The sequence below is a fragment of the Eumetopias jubatus genome, unplaced genomic scaffold (genome assembly GCF_037043125.1).
Source record: "Eumetopias jubatus isolate StellerSeaLion01/CBP00866 unplaced genomic scaffold, mEumJub1_p1.0 scaffold_15, whole genome shotgun sequence".
Taxonomy (NCBI): Eukaryota; Metazoa; Chordata; class Mammalia; order Carnivora; family Otariidae; genus Eumetopias; species Eumetopias jubatus.
Window position 1 is genome coordinate 30309906 of NW_028274821.1, and position 19219 is coordinate 30329124.

At 41.7% G+C, this 19219-nt stretch overlaps 1 protein-coding gene across 1 annotated transcript in view; it reads left to right on the forward strand.

Moving 5' to 3' along the window:
• Nucleotides 1-17521, forward strand: part of HABP4 (hyaluronan binding protein 4) — a 42967-nt gene extending 25446 nt beyond the window's left edge. Inside the window, exons 6-8 of the mRNA XM_028122275.1 lie at nucleotides 11311-11482; nucleotides 14263-14448; nucleotides 15934-17521. Coding sequence (XP_027978076.1) covers nucleotides 11311-11482; nucleotides 14263-14448; nucleotides 15934-15990 — 415 coding nt within the window. The 3' untranslated portion in view covers nucleotides 15991-17521. The remainder of the gene's footprint in view (nucleotides 1-11310; nucleotides 11483-14262; nucleotides 14449-15933) is intronic.
• The last annotated feature ends 1698 nt before the right edge of the window (nucleotides 17522-19219 follow it).

Genomic DNA, 19219 nt, shown 5'->3' on the forward strand with positions numbered 1-19219 from the left:
GTAGTGAATGGCAGGAATGGTTGAAAAGTGCCATTTACACCAATTTTCTATGAAGAACTGAAAAGGGGAGATGTTGGTTGTGTGAGCAGAGGAAGGGCTGCTAGGGTGGCTGAGGACTTCCCTATTCAGTAATATGGAACAATGCTCCCCTCCTTCCTTAAAAGTAAAAAAGTCCTTGTATGGTGACTAACATAACATAATAATAAAAAAAAAGTAAAAAGTCCTTATGAAAAGAGAGTGTTGAGGAAGCATCATTACAAAATACCTGCAATGAAATATTTTTTGCTGTAGTTTGTTTCCAAGTATTTTTTTCTTTAGACAGTGAAGATTGAATTTTCTTAAAGCCGGAAAACACCTCTTTAAAATGTATATGGCAAATTTCTGAGGAGCTCACAAGTTTAGCATCAAATTCACTTCCCTTTCAGTACTTGGGAAGGAAGTAAGAGGTATTGTTTACGTGTTAGGTTAAATCCACTTGCCCTGGTTAAGTAGTCAATCAAGTTTTATTTCTAGAACCCACTTTTTTTCGGTTCCCTGCACCCTTTCACGTATTGAGGTGAAAACGTATTGACTGAATGGATATTTGGACATTTGGCGTTACATATGTTTTCTCTGCCCACATCCTGACTGTCTTCTGAGTGTATTTCTCTGCCCTCTTATTCCCTAAAAAGCACAGAGTTTGAGTCTGAGCTTTGGAGATAGAATGAGTGGATATGAAACATGGTTCTTTCATTTGTTAACATATGACCTCTGCCTCAGTTTCCTTACCTGTAAAATGGAGCTATTAATTGGATCTAACTCATGGGATTAATGATCATGACCAAATTAATGTAAAGTGCTTTGAATAGCATCTGGCACCTAGTAAGCATGCAGTAAATGTTAGCATTATTGCCTCATTTATTTTTAAATAAAGTAACAGTTGTTAAAACAGTTCTATTTCTTCTATAATTTCACCCATTTAGAAACAAATGTTTAACTATCAAATTTGCATATAGCATTATTCACATTACAGATCGTAGATTAGACCACTTTATATTTATAAGCAGCTTTGATGGAAAGTCATCTCCCAAGATTTTGGTAATATACCAAGAACTGTGAAGGTCTTTGAATTAGTTAAAAGGTGGGGGGGGGGGGGAAGGGGGTGTTAAATTTACAGTGATAGCAATTACAATGCTTTTATAACAGTTAGAAATATAACCGCTTTCATCCCTCTGGAACTGAGGGATTAATTATATATCTCTTCCTGTTGAAAATCCAGCCTGCTAAAACTGCCAGTAAAAACTGCATTTGGTGCCAATTCAGATAGGAAATGGGATCTGCCTCACAGAGCTTTCATAGAATGTGTTTTTGTAATAATTTGTAGTCAGTGGAGAATAAGGTTAACGAGCCTGTCCTTAGTGATTTTATACTGCTCCCAACATGGCTTGTTGCAATGACAGATGGGAAGGGAGGATGCATCGGGCACATCTGTACATCCACTCATGAATGGTGTGCCCCAGAGTGAGTGGGGGCAGGGCGATCGCTTTCAAGGAGGGAATCAGTTGCCGCCAGCGTTCTCTTCTGAGCTCCACTGTTTGCTTCACTTTGAGTGTCTGTGTATCACTTCAAGACTGCATCTCCCATATGCCTTACCCTTTTATGTTCTAGCCCTTCATGTTTAGATACGATGTTGTTTAAGACAAGCAGACACAAAAAGTACTTCTTTTGTGGTCTTAACACAAAGTCTGTTCTTACTGAACTTTTTGGAATTTATTAACTTCTGTTAGGTCATCTGAGTTATGAAAGAATCCTCAAATTCATTGCATCAGTTTTAGAAATCAGAACTAGATTATAGTCTGCAATCAGAATAGCATTATAGAAATGGGTTCTGCTGTAGGGGTGCCTGGGTGGTCCAATAGGTTAAGTGTCTGCCTTCGGCTCAGGTCATGATCCCAGGGTCCTGGGATCGAGCCCCACATCGGGCTCCCTGCTCAGCAGGGAGCCTGCTTCTCCCTCTCCCACTCCCCCTGCTTGTGTTCCCTCTCTTGCTGTGTCTGTCTGTCAAAAAAATAAATAAAATCTTAAAAAAAAAAAGAAATGAGTTCTGCTGGTTTCCTAATTCTGTCACAAGTAGCCTAAAGGACTCTCATGAATCCTTAACATTTCTTTATTTTTAGATCTGTATTAGAGATTATGTTATAGAAGGATGTATATAAAAAAATAGTATAATGAACCTCCATCTAAGTTATTCCTCTTAGACTTTTATCAAATCATGGCCATTTTTGTTTCATATATATCTCTACACATTTCCTCTTCCCCCCAGGATATCATATCATTCTTAAATGTTTCAGAGTGTTCTATCCAAAAGTCTACTCTTTTTTTTTTTAAGATTGATTTATTTGAGAGAGAGAACGAGTGCAGGGGGAGGGGCAAACAGAGAGAGAGAGTCTTAAGCAGACTCCCCGCTGAGCACAGAGCCTGATGTGGGGGCTCAGTCTCACGACCCTGAAATCACGACCTGAGCCAAAACCAAGAGTCAGACACTTAACTGGCTGGGCCACCCCGGTGCCCCTAAAAGTCTACTCTTTTTAACTGGAATAATGTCCCATATATGGGCAGTTTGTCAGTTTCCTGATTGTTTCAAAATCTCTTTTTAAAACAACTTCTTTGTTTGAATTAATATTGAAATATGCATCTCAATTGGTATATCTCTTATCTCTTTTTAAAACAGTACTATTGAGATAGAGTTTACATCCAATGAGTGACATATATTTAGTATGTACAGTCTCACGAGCCTTGACATCCATATGTACTTGTAAAACCATTACCACAATCAAAATGATGAGCATATCCATCAACCCCAAAAGTTCCCTTTTATCCTTTTGTCATCCCTCCCTCCAGGCCCTTTTCCCCTAGGCAGCCAGTGATCTACTTTTTGTCACTAAAGATTAGTTTGCAGTTGCTACAGTTTTCTGTAAATGGAATCATCCATCATGTATTCTTTTTCCCTGTGTTCTTTCACTGAGCACACTTTTGAGATTCATCCATGTTGCTGCATGTATCAATAGTTCACTCCTTTTTATTGTCCAGCAGTATTCCACTGTACAGATAGACTGCAGGTTCTTTATCCATCTACCTGCTGGTCATTTAGGTTGTTTCCAGTTCTTGCTATTATGGTTGAAGCTGCTATGAACGTTTTTGTGTATAAGTCTTTCTGGGATATACATTTTCATTTCTCCTGTGTAAATGCCTAGGAGTGGAATGGTTGGACTGACTATATGGCAGATGTATATATAACTTTTTAAGAAACTGACAAACTCTTTTCTAAAGTGGTTGTTTCAGTTTTTATGATTTTTAACCATTATAATAGGTTTATGTGTCATTGGAGTTTTAATTTGTATTTCCCTTTTGACTCATTAATGATGTTAAAGCAACTTTTTATAGGTTATTTGCCATCTGTATATCTTCTTTAATAAAGAGTGTTGACATTGCCCATTTTATAACTGTTTTTTTATTACTGTGTTTTGAGAGTTCTTCATATATTCCAGATTTAAGTCCTCTATCAGGTTTGTGATTTGCAGATATTTTCTTCCAGTCTGTGGCCTGTCTTTTCATTCTCTCAACAGTGTCCTTTGAAGAGCAGCAGTTTTTAGTTTTGATGAAGTCTATTTTTTATCATCTTTATCTTTTATTGATCCTGCTTTTGGTCTCAAATCTAAGAAATCTTTGCCCAATTTAATATCACAAAAGTTTTCTCCAGTAAGTTTAATAATTTAGGTTTTTATATTTAGGTCTGTGATCCATTTTGAGTTGATTTTTGTATTCAGTGTGAGGTGGGGATCAGAGTTCCCTTTTTTTCTTTTTTTAGCATATGTATATCCAGTTACTACAGCACATGAAACACCATTGTTAAAAATCAGTTGCGCATGGCACCTGGGTGGCTCACTTGGTTAAGCGTCTGCCTTCGGCTCAGGTCATGATCCAAGGGTCTTTGGATCGAGTCCCGCGTCGGGCTCCTTGCTCAACATGGAGCCTGTTTCTCCCTCCCTCTGCCACTCCCCCTGCTTGTCCTCTCTCTCTGACAAATAAAAAAATAAAATCTTTAGGAAAAAAAAATCAGTTGCCCACTTATGTCTAGGCCTCTTTCTCTACCCTATGCTTTGTTCCATTGGTTTATGTTACACTAATATTACACTATCTTGATTATTCTTAAGTCTTAATCTGTATGTTTTTTCTTTCCCTTGCAATTTATTTGTCAAAGAAACCGGGTCATATGTTCAGAGTCAGAATTTTACTGAGTGCTTCCCTGTGGGCAATGGTGTGCTGGTAAATATTCAACATCTGGCCCTCTAGTATGAAAAAGCCTGGATCTGTTGCACTTTCTGGTTTCTGTGGTGTAAATATGTTTACATATTTAAATCATGGCTGATTTAAAACTACCAGTGTGTCATCTGAATGCAGAGTCCGGAAGAGATGTGCAATAGTACGCTATTATGTAACATTTCCACTATATACATACACTAGGTATAATTAACCCAAGAGCATAGATAAAGGTAAAATATAGTGAAATTCACTATTAGGGAGTAGTGGATTGTGATTATTTATTCTTTCACTTTAATATAGTTAATTGTAAGTTTATATAATTTAATTTTTGACAGTGATTAACAGCCAGCTCACAAAATTAGTGAAAATTTAACAATTGGCTGTGAGCCAGTTCAAACTGGTGCAAGCCAGTTGCAGCACAGCATTGCTTGTGTAGTTGAATGTGTTCTCTGTCCCCTGGATTTTCTGTATTCCCTGAAAATTAATAGTGAAAGTGAGAGGGTTGATCAAATTCAGGTTCAGCTCTTTGCAGGATTGTTTCATAGGTTTTGGAAGGCTGCTGGTCATCATTGCCTTGTTGCATTATTTCATTAAGGCTGCACACTGGTGATAGTCAGATAATCTCATTCTTTTTTCACTTACTAGCTGGCATGATCTGTAAAGAAAAACTTACCTAGAACTAGTTGATTATAGTGAGGTAGAAGTTTGTTTAAGAAATGTAGGATAAATAAAAGGTACTAGAAGTACCTTTTAGAATAGTGAGTTGGTTCGGTTCCCTCTCATACTTCCGAGGTATAAGTGACTTTATGAACTTAGAGATTTAAACATATTTCACGTGTTTCAATCCACTGAGTTTTTTATTCTTATGGGTTTTTTAACCCATTTTTTTAGCTAGAGGGAACTTCTTCGATTTGATTCTTGATCCTTTACACACACTCAGTGATCTTTAATCACTTTCTTGCATTTTGGTAAGATGTGTTCTGAGCTCATCATCTATACTTCCTACCCAATACAAAATACCTCACACAGTCATTTTTCCAAAGAGAGCCATTTTCCTTTAATAGAATATGGGAGTTAGAGACCACAGTCTGAGCACTAGGGGTGCTCACTGCTACTAGGTTCTTGATTGTTTCTAGGACATTTAAGTGGACAGAGCTAAGAAATACACACGTTTTATTTTATTTTTTATTTTTAAATTTTTTTAATTTTATTTATTTTTAAATTTTATTTTATTAGTCACCATACATTATGTCATTAGTTTTTGATGTAGTGTTCCATGATTCGTTGTTTGCGTATAACACCCAGTGCTCCATGCAGTACATGCCCTCCTTGATACCCTTTACCAGGCTAACCCATCCCCCCACCCCACCTCCCTTCTAAAACCCTCAGTTTGCTTCTCAGAGTCCATAGTCTCTCATTGTTCATCTCCCCTTCTGATTCCCCCCCTTCATTTTTTCCTTCGTACTATCTTCTTCTTTTTTTTTTTTTTTTAACATGTAATGTATTATTTCTTTCAGAGGTACAGGTCTGTGATTCAACAGTCTTACACAATTCACAGTGCTCACCCATAGCACATACCCTCCCCAATGTCTATCACCCAGCCACCCCATCCCTCCCACCCCCCACCACTCCAGCAACCCTCAGTTTGTTTCCTGAGATTAAGAATTCCTCATATCAGTGAGATCATATGATACTTGTCTTTCTCTGATTGACTTATTTCGCTTAGCATAATACCCTCTAGTTCCATCCACGTCGTTACAAACGGCAAGATTTCTTTTTTTTTTTGATGGCTGCGTAATATTCCATTGTATATATAGACCACATCTTCTTTATCCATTCTTCTGTTGATGGACATCTTGGCTCTTTCCATAGTTTGACTATTGTGGACATTGCCACTATAAACATTGGGGTGCAGGTGCCCCTTCAGTTCACTACATTTGTATCTTTGGGGTAAATACCCAGTAGTGCAATTGCTGGGTTGTAGGGTAGCTCTGTTTTCAACTTTTTGAAGAAACTCCATACTGTTTTCCAGAGTGGCTGCACCAGCTTGCATTCCCACCAACAGTGTAGGAGGGTTCCCCTTTCTCCGCATCCTCGTCAACATCTATCATTTCCTGACTTGTTAATTTTAGCTATTCTGACTGGTGTGAGGTGGTATCTCATTGAGGTTTTGATTTGGATTTCCCTGATGCTGAGTGATGTTGAGCACTTTTTCATGTGTCTGTTGGCCATTTGGATGTCTTTTTTGGAGAAATGTCTGTTCATGTCTTCTGCCCATTTCTTGATTGGATGATTATTTGGGACATGCACACACTTTTTAGATAAAATATATTATGAGTTTATTCATTATTTCCATTTGAAAAATTTTTTTTTTTAAGATTTTATTTATTTATTTGAGACAGAATGAGAGAGAGAGAGAGAGAGAGAGCACATTAGGGGAGGGGTCAGAGGGAGAAGCAAACTCCCTGCCGAGCAGGGAGCCCGATGCGGGACTCGATCCAGGGACTCCAGGATCATGACCTGAGCCAAAGGCAGTCGCTTAACCAACTGAGCCACCCAGGCGCCCTCCATTTGAAATTTAAGACTACAAGTTTTTAGCAAAGCTTTCTTACATTTGTTTCTCTTTTACTTCCATGCTGAAAAACGCAGTTGTCAGTAACATCACTCATTTGCTGCACACACAAGTAACAAACAACATTACCAACACTGTGTCCAATAATATGATTACTAAAAAGTTATATATAGAGAAATGAGTAATCAAAGTCATATTAAAGACACTTTAAATAGTTTCTCTGGATGGTTATATCACCGACTTGATAAACATTAGGTTCATTTGATTAATTTTGCTCTCAAATTTTAGATTGAATTTTATTTTTTATTTTTTTTAAAGATTTTATTTATTCATTTGAGAGAGAGAATGAGAGATAGAGAGCACGAGAGGGAAGAGGGTCAGAGGGAGAAGCAGACTCCCTGCCGAGCAGGGAGCCCGATGTGGGACTCGATCTCGGGACTCCAGGATCATGACCTGAGCAGAAGGCAGTCGCTTAACCGACTGAGCCACCCAGGCGCCCCTGAGATTGAATTTTAATTTAAATCTATTTTATAATTATAAAACATTTGTGTTTCCAAAGTTCAATCTGATAAAACATTACACTTTCTAACTAGCTTCTCTCTGTGTTCTTTCTCTGGCCTATATTATAATTTTTAAAATAAAACCTATATGTATACAGATTTCCCCTGCTATCCGAAAGTAGGGCATTCCTTTGAAACATTTCGTAGGCCAAAATGGCATAGAACAAAGAAGTGATTACCATTAATTTATATTAAAAGTTTTTTGAGCATTCCTGACCCAAAAATTAACTGCTTAGGCTTTTCTAATACTTTAGGACACATCTTGTTAACAAATGCACAAAATAAATTGAGATAAAGCACACATGCTCCCAGACACAGTTCAAAGCTGTCAGCTTGATGCTGAGATATACTGAGTGTAGTTCCCAGGGAATGAGCTTGCTCAGGCTGTTCTTGCTGCTTAGGATACACTCTGCCCCACTGCACAATAAAAGCTGAATACTATTTTTCACTTTTTTGCCTTTTTTCATAAAAACTAAAGTCCTCTTTGGAATTCTTTCAGTTTGCAGAAACTGGTACTGATGTAGGCTTCTTTTTTTTTTTTTAAAGATTTTATTTATTCATTTATTTGAGAGAGAAAGAGAGAGCACATGAGAAGGGGGAAGGGTCAGAGGGAGAAGTGGACTCCATGCTGAGCAGGGAGCCCGATGTGGGACTCAATCCCGGGACTCCAGGATCATGACCTGAGCTGAATGGCAGTCATTTAACCAACTGAGCCACCCAGGCGCCCCTGTTGCAGGCTTTTTGTAAAAGCTTAATGTGAACTTCCAGAAAGGGGGAGATACCTGATACATTTGTATGTCTCACTATTTCTTAGGTGAATGGTAATGTACATTCCACTTTGCTTTTTCATGAACATATGCAGGAGATGCTCTATAGTAATATATAGATATATTCTTCATTCCTTTTTAAGCGGTTTAATATTCATGTTTAATATCCATAATTTTTCTACCAAATTTCTCTCTAGACGAGTTTGGGTTATTTACAGTATTTTGTTATTACAGATTCTTAATGTCTTTTCATATTTTTGCATATATATGTATATATATATAGGGATATTTTAATATTTAGCATTTTTCTAACATTTTATTATGAAAATTTTCCAACATAGCAAAGTTTAAAGAATTTTAAACACCTAATTTACCAACTAAACTGATATAAAACTTAAGTTTTATACATTATGAAATGTATAAAAATAAGTGCACAATCATTGTTTTGAGAAACTTGTGGAACCCAAACTCCACTATCAAAATATAGAATATTACCACCATGCCAGAAAGTTCCCTCATGCTCCTTCAGAGGCAACCACTGCTCTGGTGTTTTTTCTACCATTTGCTTGATATTTTAAAGTTACTTTATAAATATGTCTGTTTTGGATGCTCTATAATTAGGTTTGTCTCCTGATTTCACTAATAGTTTTTGTATCATAAACCTATAACCTAGGACTGTAAGTCACATTAGCCCTTCTGTGAAGGTATTATGGATTTGATTCCCTTCCCATTCATCACCTAATTTTTTTTCTTTCAAACTTTATTGAGATATGATTCCCATACTATAAAATTCAGCCATTTAAACTGTACAGTTCAATGGTTTGGGGTATATTATTTATTTTTAAAAATTGTGGTAAAACATATATAACATAAAAATCGCCATTTTAACCACTTGTTGAATGTACAGTTTAATGGTATTAATTACATTCACACCGTGTGCAACCATTACCACCATCCATCTCCAGAACATTTTTGTCATCACAAATAGAAACACTGTATCCATGAAATAATAAATCCCCCTGACTCCCTCCCCTTAGCCACTGGTAACCTCCATTCTATATCTCTATGAATTTGCCTGTTGTATGTACCTCATATAAGTGGAATATAATATTTGTCCTTTTGGGCCTGGCTTATTTCACTTAGCATTATGTTTTCAGGTTCATCCATGCCATAGGATGTGTCAGTGCTTCATTTCTTTCTTTTTCATATATTTTCTTTTTGGTGCTAAATACACATAACAAAATTTACAATTTTAATAATTTTAAAGTGTACAACTAAGTGACATTTACTGCATTCACAGTGTTATGCAACCATCACTGTTACCTAGTTCCAGAACGTTTTCGTCACCCTATACCCATTAAGCAGCCATTCCCTGGCCTCCCTGCCCCCAGTCCCTGGCTACCACTCATCTGCTTTTTGTGTCTATGAATTTGCTTTTTCAGGATATTTCATATAAATGGAATCGTACATAAACTTTTTGTGCCTGGTTTATTTCATTTGGCATAAGGTCTTCAAGGCTTATTCGTGTTGTAACATGTATCAGTACTTCATTTCTTCTTATAGCCAAATAATTTTCCATGGTATTAGATATATACCACATTTTGTGTCTCTGTTCATCAGTTGATGGACATTCAAGCTGTTTCCACTTTTGGGCTGTTATGAATAATGCTCTACAAACAGCATTATCGATTTGCCATTTGTGTTTTCACACGGACACATGTTGTCATTTCTCTTGGGTGTATACCTAGGAGTGATATTGCTAGGTCAGATGGTAACTCTAGACTACATTTTGAGGATTTGCCAGACTGTTTTCCAAAGTGGCCACACCGTTTCATATTCCCACCAGCAATGTATGAATGTGGTTCCAAGTTCTCCACATCCTCACCAACACCTGTTAAATGTCTTTTTTTATCCTAATCGGCCTACTGAGTATGGAATGGGTATAAGTCATTGTGGTTTTGATTTGCATTTCCCTGATGGCTAATGATATTGAGCATCTTATTGGCTATTTGTAGATCTTCTTTGGAAAAATGTCTATTCAGAGCCTTGCCTATTTTTCAATTGGGTTATTTCTTTTCATTGAGTTGTAAGAGTCCTTTGTGTGTTCAAGATGTAAGTCCCTTATCAGATACATGATTTGCAAATATTTTCTAACATTCCATGGGTTGTCTTTTCACTTTCTTAATGGTGTCCTTTGCAGCACAAAAGTTTTCAGAAGTTTTGGTGATGTCCAGTTTATCTACTTTCTCTTTTTCTGCATACACTTTTGGTGTCACCACTGCCTAATCTAACTAAGATCATGGAGTTTTATGCCTGTGTCATCTTCTAGGGGTTTATATTTCTAACTCTTATATTTATGGTGTGAGGTAGGGATCCAGCTTCCTTCTTTTGCATGTGGATATCCTGTTTTTCCAGCACCATTTGTTGAAAAGACTCTGCTTTCTCCTCTGAATTGTCTTTGGCACCGGCTTGAAAAAAATCAATTTATTGTAAATGTGAGGATTTATTTCTGGTCTCTGAATTCTAGTCCATTGATATATATATCCTCTGTTTTCTTTTAAAATCACATGAATTTAAAGAGGATATTTACAAAACTATGTATTCATAACCCACTGTTTTATAACTCTGTTCATGGTTGCCTATATATTTGTTCTGATGCAAGAGCTTCTCCTTTTTCGTCTGCAGTTGTCTCATTTTGTGTATGATGCCATCTGAGAAGGTGCTGCCTGGAGGTGAAGTGTAATGTTAATGGGATGGTGATGTTCCCATTTTTCAAAGACAGTTTTGAAGCAGACAGGAAGTGGGGTGCCTGGCTGGCTCAGTTGGTGGGATGTGCGGCTCCTGATCTCGGGCTTGTGAGTAACGAGCCCCACATTGGGCATACAGATTATTTAAAAAAAAGAAAAAAGAAAACAGACAGGAATTACCTTCAGTTGGCATTGATGGCATAAAATGATTTAAAATAAGGAAGCTTTATGGTTCAGAGATTGTCTTACCTCATGTAAATTTGATATGCGGGACTGTGAAAGTATGGTAAATGAATAGTAATGACTTTGTCTTTGAGGAAATAGACATTTTAGACCCATCAAAAACTTCTACTTCTTCACAGAGTTCCTGAGTTGGAGTTAGAAGAGGAAACCCAAGTTCAAGAGATGACCCTCGATGAATGGAAAAATCTTCAAGAACAGACCAGACCAAAGCCTGAGTTTAATATCCGGAAACCTGAGTCCACTGTCCCTTCCAAAGCGGTGGTGATACACAAGTCCAAGTATAGAGATGATGTAAGCATAACATTTTCTTCTCTAGAGGTAATCTTCTAGATTACCTCACTAAAAACCAAATGGACCCTTTCCACTTCTAGGGTGAAAATGGGACATTAGTAGTTGGCATGCTAGTTTCTACCTAGGAGTAATCAGATACGATGTGTGCCTAATTTTATCTGTATTTTTATCTGTATTGTTCATAAGAGCTGAAACTTGACCTATTGACACTTCATACAGAGCAGTTGCGGTGACAGTGCATTTTCTGCTCAACCCAGAACTGTGCTTTTTTGACTGTGCAAATACTGTATGTTAATGGCATTTCATTTTTGTCTCAAAAGAGGGGTACAGTGTTTCACGAACAGTGTCATTTCACAGGATAACTACTGTGCATTCCATGATTAGAGTAGTTTCAGCTCAGATTCTTCATAAGAGCATTTAATTGGGAGTAGTGGATCATTTTAAACTGGCTGGAGTTCTGTGCTCTATTAATTGCAGCAGCCCTGCCCCCTCTGCTCTGAGGAGGAGCCCCCGAGAGCCTGGTGGTGCGCTCAGGATCGCTCACAGTGTTCTTCCCTCCTGTCAGGCCCTTATTTCTCATAGTTTGTGTTCAGCCCGGGAAGGCCTCGGCTTTGGAAAGATCTCCCGCAGAGATTGTTTGGATGGTCAGCACGTCCTTTAATCATAGTCCATTTACGTTCCTGAACTTAAGGGCACCCTGAAGCATTCTCATTTTAAAATTTAGAATTGCCATCATTCATTCGCAGCTGTTTATCCTGATACACGTCTCTCTGTCGATGATGGTGGTGAGCAGATTCTTCCTTTCTGCTGGATACCATTCATTGATTTTCTGTTAGAAACTTGGGACTTTTGTGCTATGTAGGTTTGTCTGTGTTTCCATTTACACTTTGACTAGCTGTATTCTTTGAATGAATACTCGCATTAGAGGGTTGTTCATGATCCAGGATCCCCTCCCGCCTCCCGTTTTGGCGAGTCCGATCTCCCAGACGCCTTACTAGTAAGTTTTGAGCTGTCCCACTAGAAGTGGCTTTTTCTACATCAGCAGCATTGGTGGCCAGAGCCTTATTTTATTCTCTTGGAAATCTCCGTGAGGGATTTCTACAAGTCTCTCAGCTACCTGGGTTGGTTCTTTTCCTATTCACTTTTATTCTTTTTGGTTCTGGGGCATTGTAAATAAAGCTTTGCCTAAAACAAATGTGCTGTCAGGATGTGAAATGTGCAGTTGACATGTTCGGTAAAAATAGAAGCTGTTTTTCCTGCATCCACACCAGATTCATCCTCCCTGGCTCCAGAGAGAAGTCTCCTGGAATGTCTGAAGCAACTGGGTTAGCGGACTTATCCGGCTTGGTCTCAGGAAAGCACGTCTTTGGTCCTTGTTAATCTTAGGGCACCAAAGGTTTTAGCCAGGAATTGTTCTGAAACAACAAAAGCCAAATCTTGGGGTCACTAATTTTTACTTTGTGCTGGGCACCCTAAGAGACAGAGCACTGCAGTGATGCCTCGTGTTCGCAGAGTCCACACCGACAGCAGCCTGTGAAACAAGTGGGGCCCCTTTAAAGTGCGCTCAGCCCCACAGCGAGGCACTGCCACCTCCGGGCTCTGCCCGAGAGCCGAGAGCCTGCTTTTTTGTGTTGGGCTGTTATTTTGCCTCTTACTGGGTTTTTTTGTGTCTACCTTTTTACCAGAGTGCCAGTGCTCCTGAATTGTTCTTTCTTTTGCCCTTTTAGCTTCAACAGTCCATTTACCTAAGGTCTCTGCTTTATTTTAATGTGCAGCTTTGAAGGCAGTACAAGTGTTCAACATGAAATCTGTAATGAGCGTACGGCCAGAAGGGCTTGATATGTTCAGGGAAACTTGATTCCATTTCCTGGACGAGTTATAGGAATAAAGTTTAGCATTATAGCACTTTGGAGATTCTCATCTTAGACCATTGGCATATTTCCTGTAGATTTATATTTTATTCAAAAGTGAGAGGCTTGTTTTATCTATTATTAGGAATTGAAGCCAAATTAAATTTGGAACAAGATATATTTAATGTCGTTTTCTTTTAACAAGACACAGAACTTATTTTGACCTCTTAAAATGTCATTTCTCAAAGTATTTTGACCGAAATAGTTCTTAAAAAGCAGCTCGAGTTCTTTCTGCCGCATTGGTGGCAATCCTCTGATAATCATACTCTGTTGTTTTACTGTTTCCCTATATTTTGAGTCAGAGTTGTTTATTGTAAATCATGCAGTTTTTAACATATGGTATTTGTACAGTCAGCACCCACACTGAAAGGAGTTTTTCCATGAAGTTCTATTCTAGGAAGGTGATATTTCCTTATTTATCAAAGTAGCATTTGTGAACAAATAAAAGACAGAAATTAAAACTTTTTTAATCTCAGCAAAATACATTTAGATGTGAGACATTTATATCGATTGCTGTTAGGCATGTCAAATCTTACATCTTAACCTGCCGAACTGATAGAAACTTGGTCCCACTTGAATTAATAGTGAGTTCAAAGATGTTTGGATGAAGACCGTGAGTGTGAGAACACGTGGCTGGGAAATGGGCAGACCCCCCCTCTGCTGGAACCAGAGCACTGGGTTGCCCCCTCTGCCTTGCCCTGCCGTCCAGTGCCGACGACACGTGGTTGGCGGGGGCGCTGTCCCAGCTTATCGGCTCCCTGGCGGCAGAGCTCTGGGACGCTAAACTGAGGGAGTGTCCATGGGTGTGTGTGTGTGTGTGTGTGTGTGTGTGTGTGTGTGTGTGATGCTGAGATGCTGTAACTGTTTCAGATGGTAAAGGATGACTATGAAGATGATGCCCACGTTTTCCGGAAAGCAGCCAATGACATCACATCTCAGCTGGAGATTAATTTTGGTAACCTCCCTCGTCCTGGGCGTGGAGCCAGAGGTGGTACACGGGGAGGCCGGGGAAGGATCAGAAGGGCAGAGAACTATGGACCCAGAGCAGAAGTGGTGGTGAGTGTTTGTATTCTAGGTCCAGGGTGGTTTTCTCTCCCAGGAAGTGAGAGGATGGGGGTGCCCCGGGCTGTGCCAGTGGGAGCACCATCAGGGTCTGCTGTCCACACCCCTGGCTAGGGTGGGTCTGACATCGAAGTGTTTGGAACAATGATGGCAGCAGCATGGACGTAGTTGGGTGCAGACCATTCAGTAGCCCTGGCCTCCACGGTCACCAAGGAGGTCCACTGTCTGCCATGAATGCCCAGAACCAGCGAAAAACTCACTCATCTGCTCAGACAAGGCCCCCAGGCTTGGGATCCAGTCAGATCACCTGATGGTTACTTACTGTGAGCTGATTGTATGCGCTGTGCCCTTATGGTGCTTTCAGAGCAGACAGAACCTTCCCTAAGGCTTCAAGGCCTCCTTGTGACTTCCCCAGGCTCGCCTTCTCACCTCAAACCATACCATTCTTCCCCACTTCTCAGCCAACACTGCCCCACCTCTGGTTCTTCAGACAAGCGTGTTCCTGACCCTGCAGGGCCTTGGCACCTCATAGTCCGGCTCCTACCACTTTGCCTGCTCACCTAGAGTAATAGATCCTCTGACCTCGCTTCCTCACAGGAGTCTTCTTTGGGCACATTTCCTTCCAGGCCAGTCCTTGAGCAAAGAATTTTATTTTTCTTTGAAGCATTATCTTCATTTGTAATTGTTTTCTCACTGGTGTGATCATCGATCAGTGTCTGCTGTCTCTCCAGCAGATGACAGAAACCATGTCTGCTTTGCTCATTATTGGCCCCCCTGTGCCTAGCACAGTGTAAGTGTGTAGTAGGTGCTTCATAAGTGTTCTCTGAACAAATCTGTGCATCCTGCCCTCTTCCAGCTCAGACCTGCCCTCAGGCCCCCACCCCTTCACCTTGTCAAGTTGCTCTGTTTTGGGATCTGTGTTCTCTTTGCTCCTTCACTGAGGCTTATCTCTGGAAGGACCTTCTCTTCTAAAAAGCCCTACCTGACCATGATGTGCGCTCTGCCCCCAGATTGCAGTGGGCGCCCCTCCTGTGGGCCATTCACTGGTCATCTGTTGGCTGAAGATACCACACTGTGGCCTCCTCAGGGCTTCTCCCCCAACCTCAGTGGCCCCCAGGGCAGGCAGGAACTGTCTCTAATCAACCTTGTATCTCCCTGTAGTAAACATTCCATATCATGTAGTGCCAGGTACAAAAGGGTCACTCGGTAAAGGTTTGTGGGAGGAAGGGAGGGAGACAGGCACTGCTGGCCATCCTGCAGAAGGGACAGGAGCGGGTCTGAGAAGGGAGAGGCACCCTTCTGTGATCCCCCCTGTGCGTCTCCTCTTCGTACAGGGGGCCTGCCTCTCCCCAGGGTGTCTGGGCCGCACCCCCTATTAGCACCTCCCCTCAATAAGAGCGGGCACATATTTCTCAAGAGGGCTGTGCCCAAGTGGGAATGGATAAAGTGACTGTTGGTTTCTAAACTTTTCTTCTTTAGACACAAGACGTTGCTCCCAACCCGGATGACCCTGAGGACTTTCCTGCTCTGGCTTGAGAGGGCCCTATTTCCCTAGCAACGTAAAACAGCATTGGCATACCTATGAAGAGACTTTTCTTGCTGTGGGGAAGAGAGTCAGACTCTAAGAACAATAGATGTTGCTTTTTCCCGTGTAGTGTGAATTCGTTGCCCTTTTTCGGCCTGGGGGCTGTGGGATGGGGATTTCTCCAGACACCGAGCAGCAGTAGCTCGGTCAGGGGCTTAGTCTGGCACTTTCCCAAGAAGCTGGAGGATGGCAATTATTTTTTTATTTAAGGAATTCCAAATGAAGTTCAGAAATAATGTTTAAAATGTATATATAGAGATTGTATTGAATCCCCCACAAAAACAGGGAGAGGAAAGATGTAAAATAGAATCTACCGAGACGCTTCGTACATCGTACAGAACTGGAAGGCTGTGTTCTTTGGTATTAGAGGAAATACACATAACTCGGACCATTAACTTCAAGCAGTCACAGCCTCCTTCTCAGAGATGGAGGAATTAGGATACAGCTGTATTTACTGTTTACTTGTAAATGCTTCACTCTCCTGGGATTTTTTGAGTTCTGGTTTTCATTTAATCAGTAATTTGAAGCAGCTAGTGTGTATACGGCCACCGGCTACCACTCTGTGGCCAAGAATTAGGAAAAGTATTGATTCTTTTTTAATGGTGATTTAAACTACCTCGTGGTTTCCGTGTGTATGTACACACATACACACAAGCTTAGTGTAAGTGTGCATATTTGGGGTTTGGATGGTTTTTAGGATGAGTATTAAGCATATGATTTTTAAAATCATGTTATTTAACCCATCAATCAAGTGAAAGGGGTCCAGGCAAAAAGAGTATTGCAACTTACCACCATATCCTTTTCTCCCTCGAGACTAGTATCTGAATTCAGCACCCATGTACAGATGCCTTCTGTCCTTGGCCCGGCAAGACTTGTAAATAACTAGTATTTATTGAACACTGTGTGCAGTTTTTCTCACTCAGCCCTTACACCAGTTTGAGTTCCCATTTCTTGCCTGTGGTGAACGTTTGGGGTTAGGGGCTACCAAGAGGTTCAGCCACCCACTGAGTCCTGCCCTGCCCAGCAGAGCGAGCCCTGCAGGAGCCATACTCGGCCGTGTGCCCGGGGCGGGGACTGGGGCCCACGCTGTAACAGCTGTGGGCAGCTGGAGTGATCCTCTCCCCATTTTACTGCAGAAACTCAAGATAACATTTGCCTGTTGTCACCCAGTTAACATGCTTGTGTTGGAATCTGAACCTGGTCCCAGGATCTGTGCTTTTCCCCCGCTTTGCTATGCTGTTTAAGATGGCTCTGAACTTGAACCCAAGTGTAAATAAAGGTTGGTATTTCCTCCTAACTGTGTATATAGAAAGCTGAATCCTTTTGGTCACTCCCAGCTCAAGAGAAAGGAACGTGGAAAAAGACCCAGTAGAAGGAAACCAGCTGAACCACCCCGCCACCATGTGACAGCCAGTTGAGGAGCTTTGCTGTGGGTGACTGCCTACCCTTGGTCCCATTATTAAATTGATGTCTGAATACTAAGATCTATTGATTGTTTTGTTCCTTCTCCCTGGAAAGGACACGGCGAGTGGGACTGCCCCGATCTAAGTCTCAGGAGAGGGAATGTCAGGCTCGGCCATCGCGACCAGCTGGCACAGCACGAGGGCTGTGTCATTCCTCGGCAGGCTTGATGCTGTCGCGCGAAGTCACTCCGCCCACCTTGGCTTTGAAGATTGGCAAAACAGAGGTCCCTAGTATTGTAAATAATGCCTGAAAAGCCCATAGCGCAGGATTTAATACTGTATTTGGAAACACCGCATCCTTCCCAGACATACTGAAGATTTTTGGGTGCTGTGGTCAGAAAAGTTTTGGGGGGTGGGGTACCGTTTCTGAGCCTGTGGAAGACTGCTCACCGGGACTACCTCTTACCAAGTGGTGGGGCAGATGGATGGCAGGTTTTGGTCATGTGGTTGTCCACAGTCCAGTGTCCCCGAGAAGACAGAGCAGAAGCAAAGAGCAGGGGGAATCCCTAACATGCTGTAGGGAAAAATCAGAGCGGGTGGGAGGACTGTGTTGGGACCTACAAACAAGGGAAGGCCCTCCCTGACCGACGTTCTCCTGCCGCGCTCCTGAGATGCTTGGGTGTAGATGTATCATGAGGCAGAGCATGTTTCTAGCCAGCAAATGAACCCCACAAAAGAAAACTAGTCTGTCAGGCCCTAAGACTCCTGGAAGGCAGAGGTCAAGTATGTTTGAATTCCAAGGTCAGGTGTGCCAGCCCCAAGGCCGACTTGGAGGAGTGCACGGTTGGATCTCAGGCAGCCAGGGAAGCAGATGAAGATGGGGTAGGGGGAGTAGTCTCAGGGCCTGCAGGTGGGCGAGCTTCACAGAGTGCTGTCACCCCTGAAGGGAGGGGCATCGGTACCCGGCCTCGACGGGACAAAAACCCCAGCTGCTCCTCTGGCAAGGTCTGGGAATTGCCCCAGGAAGGCTAAAATCATGCCCTGGATGGTTTTACTGTCTGGCCAGTCTACTTCAAGAAGTAGTACATCTTTTAGCCTCATGTTGCTGCTGAGCATTTGATGTTTTCATCCCATGCGAGGCAGGCCCGTCCAGGGCCTGTGAGGCCATAAGGGGCACCCCCTCCCTGCCTGGTGCTGGTCACTAGTTCAGGGCTTCTCTCTCCACTCGCTCCTCCAGGCCATCCAGCTACTTCAGAGGTGAAGGCATTGTGTTTTTTCTGAAACCATACCGTGTGGTGTTGGAAAGTCCTATGGAGCTGTTGGACCTGGCTCTCAGAAGCGGGGAAAGGTCAGCCCTCAAAAACAGAAACTGACCTCTCCTGAGCCATTCCTGGGCCATTCAGGAAAGAGCCACGCTGCCAACAGCAGGTGGGACTGCCCTCCCCAACATGGCACCACCCAGCTGGGTAAGCACAGCTTCCTTTCACTGCCGCTGCCTCTCCCTCAGCCTCTCCAAGGGGCACGGTCTGCGGAACCCGCCTCTCGGGGCGCTTGCACCGGCCTGCAGTCAGGCCCCCAGGCAGCCGGTGCCACCGCCCACGACACGCCCTGCCTGTGTGCGGCTTCGCCGGGCTCCGTTCCGCAGGCTCTGTCTTTATGTGGTAAAGGGAATGAGGAAGGCAAAAAGCAGGTATTTAAAAATATTTTTATTGTAGGGGCGCCTGGCTGTCTCGGTACAGCAGGTGACTCTTGATCTCGGGGTTGTGAGTTCAAGACC